Source organism: Octopus sinensis, linkage group LG25 (genome assembly GCF_006345805.1).
Source record: "Octopus sinensis linkage group LG25, ASM634580v1, whole genome shotgun sequence".
Taxonomy (NCBI): domain Eukaryota; kingdom Metazoa; phylum Mollusca; class Cephalopoda; order Octopoda; family Octopodidae; genus Octopus; species Octopus sinensis.
Window position 1 is genome coordinate 19,266,323 of NC_043021.1, and position 14,288 is coordinate 19,280,610.

The 14,288-nt window shown below is 39.6% G+C and overlaps 1 protein-coding gene across 2 annotated transcripts in view; it reads left to right on the plus strand.

The window, feature by feature from the left end:
• The window catches only part of LOC115224261 (ubiquitin-conjugating enzyme E2 J2), a 46,381-nt gene that overhangs the window by 29,448 nt on the left and 2,645 nt on the right, over positions 1 to 14,288 (plus strand). For both annotated transcript variants that reach the window (XM_029795070.2, XM_036513327.1), the window contains 5 exons: positions 4,071 to 4,111; positions 6,366 to 6,468; positions 6,940 to 7,030; positions 9,735 to 9,782; positions 13,973 to 14,053. In XM_029795070.2, coding sequence (XP_029650930.1) covers positions 4,071 to 4,111; positions 6,366 to 6,468; positions 6,940 to 7,030; positions 9,735 to 9,782; positions 13,973 to 14,053 — 364 coding nt within the window. The remainder of the gene's footprint in view (positions 1 to 4,070; positions 4,112 to 6,365; positions 6,469 to 6,939; positions 7,031 to 9,734; positions 9,783 to 13,972; positions 14,054 to 14,288) is intronic.

The following is a 14,288-nucleotide window of genomic DNA, read 5'->3' on the forward strand; positions in this document are numbered from 1 at the left end:
GCCCATATATGCATATATATATATATATATATATATATATATATATATATATTATATATATATGTATATATATATTATATATATGTATATAGTTATCCGTAATAATGAAGGGTGAAATTAATTAATTTGGAAAAATTATCAATTACACCAAGTAGTCTTCGGCATGTAAAAGCCTCATTCGAGGAAAATTTAAGTAATACTAAGCAATAAGGGTTTAGCAACGAGTTGCCTTACCACATACCGAATTTAGAAATAGCAGTCAAAGGGTTATAGCTATTTCTTCTACTAAAAAGGGATATAAATATATATGTATATATATATTATATATATATGTATATATATATTATATATATATGTATATATATATTATATAATATGTATATATATATATTATAATATATATTATATATATTTATATATATGTTAATATATATGTATATATATATTATATATATATGTATATATATATTATATATATGTATATATTATATATGTATATATATATATTATATGTATAATATATATATTATATATATATTATATATAATTATATATATATGTATATATATGTATATATATATTATATATATATGTAATATATATTATATATATGTATATATTATATATGTATATATATATATTATATGTATATATATATTATATATATATATATATATATTATATATGTATATATATATATTATATATGTATAATATATTATATATGTATATATATATTATATATGTATATATATATTATATATGTATATATATTATATATGTATATATATTATATGTATATATATATTATATATGTATATATTATATTATATATGTTATATATATTATATATATATATGTATATATTATATTATATATATGTATATATATATTTATATATATGTATATATATATGTATTATATATATATATTATATTATATATATGTATATATATATGTATATATTATATATATGTATATATATATTATATATATGTATATATATTTATATATATATATATATATATATATATAGATATATATATATAATATATTATATATGTATATTATATATATATATATATATAGTTAATCCAAACAAGAAAGCACAAAAAAACGCGAGGACGTAGAACAAATATAGTATTATTGGACGCTCAGGAAAGAAGGAGGGTTTAACGTTTCGAGCGGAGCTCTTCGTTGGAAACATAGGAAAAGGAAAGATCCAGAGAAGGGGAGACAGAGGAAAAAAAATCGCCAACGGTATACACGCGGTCACTTATATGCGTATAGATGTAAGTATATACATATATGTATGTACATAAATGATGATGATGATGATATAATCTCAGCAGGTGTAATACATGAAGAACAAGTAAATTAAGGACAGCAGGTGACAGCATCCATGCCATGGAACCTAATCCCTAACCATTGTGGTTCTGAGGCAAATATCTTAACCATTCAGCCATATCTGTGAACATAAAAATATATGAAACAAAAAGATACGCAGGAGTGGCTGTGTGGTAAGTAGCTTGCTAACCAACCACATGGTTCCGGGTTCAGTCCCACTGCGTGGCGTCTTGGGCAAGTGTCTTCCGCTATAGCCCCGGGCCGACCAATGCTTTGTGAGTGGATTTGGTAGACGGAAACTGAAAGAAGCCTGTCGTATATATGTATATATATATATATATATATATATATATATATATATATATGTGTGTTTGTTCCCCTAGCATTGCTTGACAACTGATGCTGGTGTGTTTACGTCCCCGTCACTTAGCGGTTCGGCAAAAAGAGACCGATAGAATAAGTACTGGGCTTACAAAAAGAATAAGTCCTGGAGTCGAGTTGCTCGACTAAAGGCGGTGCTCCAGCATGGCCGCAGTCAAATGACTGAAGCAAGTAAAAGAGTAAAAGAGACTCCTTCCAGAGTCGTATAGACTCATAGATCCAGTTTCCCAGTTTCCATGGCATATAAATTCACCCCTGGCAGGACACTGGTCAGTCACAGGATTACTTGATTTTGGCCAGCTCAGTGGTGTGGACTGGGGCAACGTGAAATGAAGTGTTTTGCTCAAGACTACAATGCGTCGCCCAGTCTAGGAATCGGAACCACAATCTTACGATCATGAGTCAAACACCCTAACCACCAAGCCATGTGCCTCCGTGCACAGAAAAATGATGTTCATCATCATTGTCATTTAACAGGTAAAGTATTGTTCAAAACCTCATTAACCCTGATTGTGAAAAGCCTCTTGAATCTACTCTACAACAAGAATAACAACAATTACACCGTGTAACAATTACTCTTTACTCTTTTACTCTTTTACTTGTTTCAGTCATTTGACTGCGGCCATGCTGGAGCACCGCCTTTAGTGGAGCAAATCGACCCCGGGACTTATTATTTGTAAGCCCAGTACTTATTCTATCGGTCTCCTTTTGCCGAACTGCTAAGTAACGGGGACGTAAACACACCAGCATCGGTTGTCAAGCAATGCTAGGGGGACAAACACAAACACACACACACACACATATATATATATATATACATATATATGACGGGCTTCTTTCAGTTTCCGTCTACCAAATCCACTCACAAGGCATTGGTCGGCCCGGGGCTATAGCGGAAGACACTTGCCCAAGATGCCACGCTGTGGGACTGAACCCGGAACCATGTGGTTGGTTAGCAAGCTACTTACCTTTTTTTTTTTTCTTTTCCTTTTTTTTTTTGGTCCTTGGTCAGTAAGTAAATATTTCCTATTTGCTTCTATCTAGAAATCAAAGGAAATGGTCACTATTCACTTCGAACTTTGTTTTGTCACCTGGACACCAATGTCTTGAAACTGACCTTTTTTCCATAACATTTCAGATGGATTCAGCAACTGAGTTGCTGAAGCAGAAATGCTGTTTCAGCCAAATACTCTGCTCGATACCACAGATTTGCTTGACTGTAACCACTTGAGCATGTCCCTTAGTGTCTGATGATGTGTGCATCTCTGAATGATGAGCAGGAGTAGTGGGGGACCACCATAGCCATGTGTTTGAATAAATAGGCGCAGGAGTGGCTGTGTGGTAAGTAGCTTGCTTACCAACCACATGGTTCCGGGTTCAGTCCCACTGCGTGGCATCTTGGGCAAGTGCCTTCTGCTATAGCCCCGGGCCGACCAATGCCTTGTGAGTGGATTTGGTAGACGGAAACTGAAAGAAGCCTGTCGTATATATGTATATATATATAAGTGTTTGTGTCTGTGTTTGTCCCTCTAGCATTGCTTGACAACCGATGCTGGTGTGTTTACGTCCCCATCACTTAGCGGTTCGGCAAAAAGAGACCGATAGAATAAGTACTAGGCTTACAAAGAATAAGTCCCGGGGTCGATTGGCTCGACTAAAGGCGGTGCTCCAGCATGGCCGCAGTCAAATGACTGAAACAAGTAAAAGAGTAAATAGTGTAGCAAAAGCAAAATTTGAAGGAAATATGAGCCATTTTTTCATACTTCCTAAGGGGTTAGCAAATAGGAAATGACACTGACTGACCAAGGACAAAAATTGTATTACTTAGTGTAATCATCATCGTGGGTTTTTTTGTTTTTTTTTCATTTTGGCCCAGGATATGTTAGAGGTTTTGTCTGTACATAATTACGAGTGGCTCTTGAAACAGATAAATAACAACAATATCTATTAAATTTTAAAAATCCCTTTAAGAGAGAAAAAGTTGAAGGCTGCTTGTGGGATGTGAACCCACATCTCCTGTAAACATGACGGACTCTGAAAGGGAAAGGGAAATTCAAAGGATTGCTTTGGTCCAATGGTAGAACACCTGTCATGTATACAGATTTGGGTTCAGGTCTCACTGACATCCTTTGTCTTTTCCTATCCAAAAGGGTTTCTCGATCCAATATTTACATGCTGTTATTTCTAGCTTTATGTGATGTGCTTCGAGATCCAGTGTTCCAAAACAGAATTATTTCATGTTCTCTTGAAGGTTTATGAAATATTAGTGCCTTAATTATTTCTATTCTGTTACTTAATTATTTCTATTCTGTTACTTAATTATTTTTATTCTGTTACTTGCAGGCATTACACAGTGGTAGGACCAGAAAATTCTCCATATGAAGGTAAGTGGCATGGCATACCTTGGAATAATGGCAGCCTCAGCCTACTGTATACTACCATATTTTCTGGCATGCAAGTCAACATACAGAGTGTAAACCAGTGCTTTTCAAACTTTTTGCTGGAGCGGAACCCCAAGGAAACATTCCACTGGTTCGAGGAACCCCTGTGCAATAATTTAATAGTCTTATGCACACATATCTGCACAGGAGAATTAAAAATTACTGCCGATTTTAGCAGTTTTGTAACTTCTTGCGGAACCCCTGGACTGTACTGGCGGAACCCTGGTTGAAAACCACTGGTGTAAACATTCAAACGCCATCACTATCTTTTGAAAGTCGTCTTGGTGTTTAACCATTTGGCATCCACTCTTGGAGTGGTTGGCGTTAGGAAGGGCATCCAGCTGTAGAAACTCTGTCAGATCAGATTGGAGCCTGGTACAGCCATCTGGTTCACCAGTCCCCAGTCAAATCGTCCAACCCATGCTAGCATGGAAAGCGGACGTTAGACGATGATGATGATGAAGATGAAATACAATGCTTATTTATTCACATTGTTTTGAATTAATCATGCATTATCTCATATCTTCGAGATTTTGATAATGTGATTATTTAATTTTACAATGACATTGTAGGGTATGTGTGAGAGGCCAGATTTGGCCAGTTGAACCTAAAACAGATGGAATATTTTGACTGGATACGGCTGGTTTAAATGTTAAAGAACTGAGTCAACATACCATTTTTTTTTTTTTTTGCTGTAAATTTCTGTCTTCATATTCCCACTTGTCTGCCAGAAAATACAGTATTAATTCACACTTTGTTGTTGGTGACATGCCTTATATAAATGTGGCTGTGTGATTGAGCAGTTTGATTCCCAATCACATGGTTCCAGGTTCAATCCTACTTCATGGCACCTTGGGCAAGTGTCTTTTATTGGGCCTTAATCTTATCAGATGCTGCTGCTTCTTATTATTATTATGAAAACGATGGTGAGCTGGCAGAATCATTAGCACACTGGGAAAATAGCTCAGTGGCATTCTGTCCATCTTCATGTTTTGAGTTCAAATTCTACCGAGGTTGACTTTGCATTTCATCCTTTCAGGGGTCAATAAAATAAGTATCAGTTGAACACTGAGGCAGTCATCATCATCATTTAACATCTGCTTTCCATGCTGGCATGGGTTGAACGGTTTGACTGAGGACTGGCAAGCCAGGAGCCTGCACCAGCCTCCAATTTGATTTGGCAAGGTTTCTAGTTTCTATAGTTGGATGCTCTTCCTAATGCCAACCACACCAAGAGTGTAGTAGGTGCTTTTTATGTGCCACCAGCACGGGGCCCAGTCATGCAACACTGGCATTGGCCATGCTTGAATGGTTCTTTTTACATGCCACCAGTACAGGAGCCAGTGAGGCAGCACTAGCATTAAAAATGCTCAAATGGTGCTTTTTACATACCACTGGCACAGGAACCAGTTAGGCCCCACTGGCATCAACCATGCTCGAATGGTGCTTTTTACATGCTACCAACACTGGCATCGGCCACACTCAAATGTGCCAGTCAGGTCACGCTGACGTCAGCCACAGCTATGATTTCACTTGACTCAACAGGTCTTCTCAAGCACTGCAGATTGCCCAACGATTGAAGGGGACTTTTAAACAGGCCAGATATGCGACACTGGCGTCAGCCACAGCTACAATCTCACTTGGCTTGCTGGGTCTTCTTTGTAATCAATTTATTCCTTCCCCCAAAATGGCTGTACTTGTGGCAAAATTTGAAGCCATTATTATGAAAATGGTGACAGCGCAGGAGTGGCTGTGTGGTAAGTAGCTTGCTTACCAACCACATGGTTCCGGGTTCAGTCCCACTGCGTGGCACCTTGGGCAAGTGTCTTCTACTATAGCCTCGGGCTGACCAAAGCCTTGTGAGTGGATTTGGTAGACGGAAACTGAAAGAAGCCCGTCGTATATATGTACATATTTATATATATATATGTGTGTGTGTGTGCATATATGTCTGTGTTTGTCCCCCTAGCATTGCTTGACAACCAATGCTGGTGTGTTTACGTCCCCGTCACTTAGCGGTTCAGCAAAAGATGCCGATAGAATAAGTACTGGGCTTACAAAGAATAACTCCCGGGGTCGAGTTGCACGACTAAAGGTGATGCTCCAGCATGGCCGCAGTCAAATGACTGAAACAAGTAAAAGAGTAAAGAGTATAAGAAACTTCATTTTTATGTTTGTTTTTTTTTTCTTTTTGCAGGTGGAATGTATCATGGGAAGTTAATTTTCCCACGAGAATACCCATTTAAGCCACCCAGTATATACATGCTGACTCCGAGTGGCCGTTTCAAGTGCAATACCCGGTGAGTACATTTCTATAGTACCAACCACCCCGTCTTCTATCATATTTCTGCTACTCCTTGCTGATGTCAGTTGAACTGATCTGTAAAATGTTGTCATATTCCTTTTGTTTTGTTTTTGTTGTTTTTTTTCTTTTACTTGTTTCAGTCATGGACTGCGGCCAAGCTGGGGCATCACCATTTTTTTTTTTTGTTGAGGAATCTCATGTTTTTTTTTGTTGAGGAATCTCATGTTTGAAACCATTTTTTGTGTAGATATGTCAAGTTTGTTGAGACAACAGAAATTTCAGAAAATACCAACTCTCCTTTATTTTTGGTAGATATTTAACGTCGTTACTGAAACAACTATGAAATTTAATTTTACTGTCAAATGGTTAATTAATCGATACTAAATTGATTTCTCAGTGTTTTGAATAATTTTCAAAGGATTATATTTTTAATCACAAATAATTTTATTTTTTGTTGTTTTTGTAGATTATGTCTATCAATCAGTGATTTTCATCCCGACACATGGAACCCAGCCTGGTCAGTCTCCACTATCCTCACAGGGCTCCTCAGTTTCATGGTAAGAGCCATTCTTGTTATCACCAGATAATCCATAGAGATCAGCTTTGCCTCTTTAACCCTTTCATTACCAACCCGGCTGAAACCGGCTCTGACTCTGGGTACAAATGTCCTATTTTCATAAGTTTTGAATAAAAATCTTCCACCAAACCTTAGTCATAATTTATATTCCTAACATTAGCTGAATGATAACTAAAATTATTTTACTAAATTCTTTGTTATATTTAAAGTAATTGAAGGAAACAGAGAGCATCTCAACAGAAATATGGTAACAAAAGGGTTAACAAATGATTAATTTAACCCTTTTGTGACCAACCAGTCTGAAACCGGCCCTGGCTCTGAGTACAAATGTCTTATTTTCATAAGTTTTGAATTAAAATCTTCCACCAAGCCTTAGTCACAATTTATGTTCCTAACACTAGCTGAATGATGACTAAGTTATTTTACTAAATTCTTTGTCATATTTAAAGTAATTGAAAGAAACACAGAGAATCTCAAAATAAATACAGTAACGAAAGGGTTAATCTTTTTTGTGGGGGTTGATAAAGCAAAATTATCAGTTAAATACTGACAAGGAACAGGGTTAGTCTGGATGAGACGCAGTTTAGCTTTGTGCCAGGGAGAGATCCCACTGTAGCCTATGTTTGATAGCCACATCGACTGTCCTCTTCATTGCACTTGTAGCTTATTGGATAAAATTGAGGTGATGCTGTTGAGAAGTGTATGGAATACCTTCCTCTGACATTGAGAAGAAAGGGGTATCCTAATGCCAACCACTTAACTAGGGTATGCTGGGGTACTTTTCATGTGCCACCAGCGCAGGTGTGGGTTTATGCATCACTAGCATGAGTGCATTTTGCGGGGCACCGGCACCTGCAAAGGATAAGCCTGTATGTATGGATGATGGTGATTTTTACTTGGTTTGACATATCTTCTCAAGTACTGCAAATTTCCACAACTCCCAGCTCCTTGTCATTTCCTGTGAGAGGCTACTGAGTGTGGTGAATTTCTGAAAGAGAGAGAGAGCTTACCTTTTATAGACTTGACTTGACTTGAGACAGCATTCACCCTCGGTGGACTGAGCTAGCTTCATTCATCCTCAATGCTGCATCTCTCACCAGACCTGGCCAACCAGACGTGGCGATTTGAGGCTAACGACCGTGTGATCTCCAACCACTCCTTATTCCAGCGGCGAACGCTATAGATATGGGGGCCTAGGTTGGGTTCCAGATCAGCCTTGACTGTCATCAGCCGGGTTTTTCGTTGTCCACCACATCGCTTTCGCCAACCCTGAAGGGGAGCTGGGGCAATTGCTTTGTAGATGAATTCTCTTGGTTGACGATGGAGGGCATGACCCAGCCAACGCAGACATCTCGTTAGGATGACTTGTCGGAGGAAGGTGATTCTGCACTGGTGTCGCACTGAATTGTCGCACCTTTGGCAATTGTCCTCAGTCTTGTATAGACCCAGGTGTTCAAGTGAATAGCAGTATGGGAGATAGAGAAATAAAGAAAAATAGCTAAGCTATCTCAAGGGGTGATGCTGAGATGCTTAAAATATCTGGTGAAATGGGATACAGCAGGGTGACTTGAATTGTAAGCCAAGTAATACAGGAAGGTGTTGTACTCAATACCTGGCATTGTAGTATCGTCATTAGAGAAAGGAAACTACAGAAGCATCAAATTGTTGTGAAAAAGAAGGTATTATAACAAAACTGATTAGGAACAAAATTAGTTTGGATGAGATGCATTTAGCTTTATGTTTGGTGCCAGTGGCACATAAAAAGCACCCACTACACTTTCGGAGTGGTTGGCATTAGGAAGGGCATCCAGCTGTAGAAACTCTGCCAGATCAAGATTGGAGCCTGGTGCAGCCATCTGGTTCGCCAGCCCTCAGGCAAAATCGTCCAACCCATGCTAGCATGAAAAGCTGATGTTAAACGATGATGATGATGATGACAATAATACTAATGCCATATTCCAAGGGAGACAAATGTAATTTAATAGCAAGGAGTACTCTATTTTGTGGCATGCAAGATTTTCAGATCAAAATTGCCAACCAAAAAAGGTCAACTTGAACAAAGGTCAACTTAAATGCCAAGAGGACTTAAAAATGAAAGAGGTTGAATTTAAACTCTTTCACTTTTTCCTTCATGGATAAACATGAGGTTTCAAATACGCTTTTAAGATGGAGGAAAAAAAAAAAAAGCTGTTTTTGAAATGTTGTTGAATATTCCCTTCTTCTACTGAATGTATCCTATTTCTGATCATGTTTCTGGTGGAAATATTTAATTTCTGTAATTAATTGTTTAAGCAGAGTGGAAATGAGTTATTTATGCTGGCATGGATTGGACAGTTTGACAGGAGCTGGTCAGCTGGGGAGCTCCTGTTAAATTGTCCAGCCCATACCAGCATGAAAAATGGATGTTAACCCTTTTTGTTACTAAACCGGCTCTGGCTCTTTAGTATAAATGTCTTGTTTTCATAAGTTTTGAATTAAAATCTTCCACCAAACCTTAGTCACAATTTACGTTCCTAACACTAGCTTAATGATAACTAAGTTATTTTACTAAATTCTTTGTTATATTTAAAATAATTGAAAGAAACACAGAGTATCTCAAACTAAATACAGTAACGAAAGGGTTAAATGACGACGATGATGATGATTTATATTTTTAATTAATTTTACTCTTATTTCTTTTACAGTTGGAGAAAAGTCCAACTCTGGGCAGCCTAGAAACTTCAGATTATACAGTGAGTGCAATTTTACCTTGCTTACCTTTCGTCTGTTCCTATTTAGAGTTTGGAGAGTATTGCAGTTTGCTTGAAGCATTGTGCATTGTTTGTAAAATATAACATGTCTTGAATGGCACAACAATGCAGAGTGGACTGGCTGTGTTGGTTCCGGGTTCAGTCCCATTACGTGGCACCTTGGGCAAGTGTCTTCTTCTATAGCCTCAGGCTGACCAAAGCCTTGTGAGTGGATTTGGTTGACGGAGACTGAAAGAAGCCTGTCGTATGTATGTATGTATGTATGTATGTATATATATATATATATGTATGTATGTATGTGTATATATGTGTGTCTGTGTTTGTCCCCCCAACATCGCTTGACAACTAATGCTGGTGTGTATATGTCCCCGTAACCTAGCAGTTCGGCAAAAGAGACTGATAGAATAAGTACTAGGCTTAGAAAGAATAAGTCCTGGGGTCGATTTGCTCGGCTAAAGGTGGTGCTCCAGCATGGCCACAGTCACATGACTGAAACAAGTAAAAGAGTAAAAAAAAAGTCTGATATAATTATATTATTTCGGAATACAAGAAGGAATTTTTATATTTTGAATTTGTGTTTCTATAATAATATAATAATAATAATAATGAAATTATTGTATACAGTGCTCAGGTGCACCACAACTTGTCAGAAAGTGCATATAAAGTACATGCAGTAATGTACAAATGTCTGGAAAGCGAACATGCTTGTGTGTGTATGGAGGGGAGAAAATCAAGTGTAGTGTTGGTGAATCTCAGGAAGCATGGAAGTCTTGAAGGATGCAGTGCTCCGACAACTAACAACCGATGCCGGCAGTTTGTTCCACGCTTCAGCAACTCTCAGCATGAAAAAATGTTTCCTGAAGTCATGGGAGCTGTGCTGTTTTCTTACTTTGTAAATATGTCCACGGGTGTTAGATGGGTGGAGTTTGAAGAGGTGCTCAGAGTTATTGTTTGTGCGATGGTTGATAATTTTATGGGTGTCTGCCAAGTCAGCTGCCAGACGTCGGAGTTTCAATGTGTCCATGCCCATTGAAGAAGACGAATATCGTTCAGACCGTTAAACAAACAAACTGATAAACACTATTTCATTCATCTTCATGTTCTGAGTTCAAATTCCGCCAAAGTCTACTTTGTCTCTCATCCTTTCAGGGTCCAAGAAATAGATGCCAGTCAAGCGCCGGGGTCAAAGTAATTAACTAACCTCCTCCCCCAAAGTTTCAGGCTTTGTACCTATAGCAAAAAGTATTATTATTATTAAGCTCGCGAGAAATGAAGCTAGTATGCTCCGTTGGATGTGTAATGTCAGTGTTCATAGTCGACAGAGTGTAAGTACCTTGAGAGAAAAGTTGGACCTAAGAGGAATCAGATGTTGTGTGCAAGAGAGACGATTGCGCTGGTATGGTCATGTGGTGAGAATGGATGAAGATAGGTGTGTGAAAAAGTGCCACACCCTGGCAGTTGAGGGGACCTGTGGAAGAGGTAGACCCAGGAAAACCTGGGTCGAGGTGGTGAAGCACGACCTTCGAACTCTAGGTCTCACCAAGGAAATGACCAGAGACCGAGACCTATGGAAGTATACTGTGCGTGAGAAGACCCGGCAAGACCAGTGAGAACAATCAAAATCAAATCATATATCAGAAAGCAGGGGTTAAGTGACCCATCCGTTCGTGTCCGCTGTCAGCCTCGTCTGGCACCCGTGCCGGTGATACGTAAAAGCACCATTCGCTCATGGCCGTTTGCCAGCTCTGCCTGGCCCCGTGTCGGTGGCACGTAAAAGCACCATCCGTTCGTGTTCGTTGCCAGCCTCGCCTGGCCCCGTGCCGGTGACACATAAAAGCACCGTCCGTTCGTGGCCGTTTGCCAGCTCTGTCTGGCCCCGTGTCGGTGGCACGTAAAAGCACCATCCGTTCATGGCCGTTTGCCAGCTCTGTCTGGCCCCGTGTCGGTGGCACGTAAAAGCACCATCCGTCCGTGACCGTTGCCAGCCTCGGCTGGCCCCCGTGCCGGTGACACGTAAAAGCACCGTCCGCTCGTGGCCGTTTGCCAGCTCTGTCTGGCCCCGTGTCGGTGGCACGTAAAAGCACCATCCGCTCGTGGCCGTTTGCCAGCTCTGTCTGGCCCCGTGTCGGTGGCACGTAAAAGCACCATCCGTCCGTGACCGTTGCCAGCCTCGGCTGGCCCCCGTGCCGGTGACACGTAAAAGCACCGTCCGCTCGTGGCCGTTTGCCAGCTCTGTCTGGCAACCGTGTCGGTGGCACGTAAAAGCACCATCCGTTCGCGTCTGTTGCCAGCCTCGGCTGGCCCCGGTGCCGGTGACACGTAAAAGCACCGTCCGTTCGTGGCCGGTTGCCAGCTCTGTCTGGCCCCGTGTCGGTGGCACGTAAAAGCACCATCTGTTCGTGTCCGTTGCCAGCATCGCCTGGCCCCGTGCCGGTGACACGTAAAAGCACCATCCGTTCGTGGCCGTTCGCCAGCTCTGTCTGGCACCTGTGCAGGTGGCACGTAAAAAACACCCACTACACTCGCAGAGTGGTTGGCGTTAGGAAGGGCTTCCAGCCGTAGAAACACTGCCAGATCTGACTGGGCCTGACGAAGCCTTCCAGCTTCACAGACCCCAGTTGACCCGTCCAACCCATGCTAGCATGGAAAGCGGACGCTAAACGATGATGATGATGATCATCATCATCATCGTTAATTCAACAAGCCAGCAGACTCGTTAGCATGCCAGACAAAATGCTTAGTAATGACCGTCTAACAATTACTAGCGTTAGTACTACGTGACACAACAAATTAGTCACGCAGTGTTATCTTTTATTTTGTATCTTCAACTTGTTTCAGTCATTGGACTGCAGCCATGCTGGGCCACCACTCTTGAAGAGTTTAGTCTAACAAATTGACCCCGCTCCAGTACTTTTCTTTTTTAAGCCTGGGACTTATTCTATTAGTCTCTATTGTCTATAGTTATAGAGCTGTAAACAAACCAACACTGGTTGTCAAACAGTGGAGGGACACAGACACAAAAATACACACACACACATATACATAGATACATTGTGTGTGTGTGTGTATGTATGTGTATGTATATATATATGTGTGTGTGTATGTATGTATGTGTATGTATATATATGTATGTGTGTGTGTATCTATATATATATATATATATATATATATATATATATACATATATATATATATATATACAGTCTCCATCTACCAAATCCACTCACAAGGCATTGGTTGGTCCAAGGCCTTGGTAGGAAAAAGACACTTGCCTAAGGTGCTGTGCAGTAGGACTGGACAGAAGGCCATGTGGTTGCTAAGCAAGCATCCAAACCACACAGCCACAGCTTGAGTCCATGTACAAATAATAATGATAATAAAGAAAAACAATACAGTTTAACCTATGGGCATTTAAACTGGCCAAATCTGGCCAAAATAATCTACCTGTTTTATCTTCAAACTGGCCAGATCCAGCCTCTTGCACTTACCCTTACATAGAGACCCCTTTGGTCATGACTGACCATGGGATTGCATGGTTGTTTATGGAAGACCAGCAGTCGCCCATGCATACCGGCCTCCCCTCTCCATGCCACCGATGTTATCCAAGGGAAAGGCAAAGGCTGATACAGCTTGGCACCAGTGACGTCGCAGCTCATTTATTAACGTGCAAGTGGCTGAGCACTCCACAGACATGTGTACCCCTAATGTAGTTCTCGAGGTGATTCAGCGTGACACAGTGTGACATGGCTGGCCCTTCGAAATACAGGTGCAATAGAAACAAGAAGAAAGAGTGAGAGAAAGTGGTGGTGAAAAAGTACAGCAGGGTTCACCACCACCCTCTGCCGGAGCCCCGTAGAGCTTTAGGTGTTTTCGCTCAATAAACACTCACAATGTCCTGTCTGGGAATTGAAACCGCGATCCTACGACCGCATGTCCGCTGCCCTAACCACTGGGCCATTGCACCTTCACTTACGCTTACCATATTATTCTGAAAATAAACAATCATGTCATTTGAACTCCCAAAGCTACAAAATAATGTGTGACTAATTCAAATCAGTGGGAATAAATATTACATTTGACACAGAATTCTGAATGCTAAAGCGTTAATTTTTATTTAAAATTCCTCTTCATTTGCTAATATTCAAGTTGAATTTTTAATTTCTAATTTTCAGAAGCGTCAGTTTGCCTCGTTAAGTAAACAATTCAATTTACAGAACAAGACTTACTGTGAGCTGTTCCCAGACATTGTTGAGGTAGGGGAATATTTTTTTTTAGTTTTTATTAAATGTTTTATCTCCATTTTCTTACTTTCTTTTTGAATGATTACAAACTATGATTTAAATATAAACCTTTTGTTTCAGAAATATTAGGCATTAAACCAGTAATTCATTGGATGATATTATCCTTTAATGAGGCTAATTTAATCTTTAATTGTGTATATATATATTCAATTATATATGTATATCATCATCATCATTTAACGTCCGC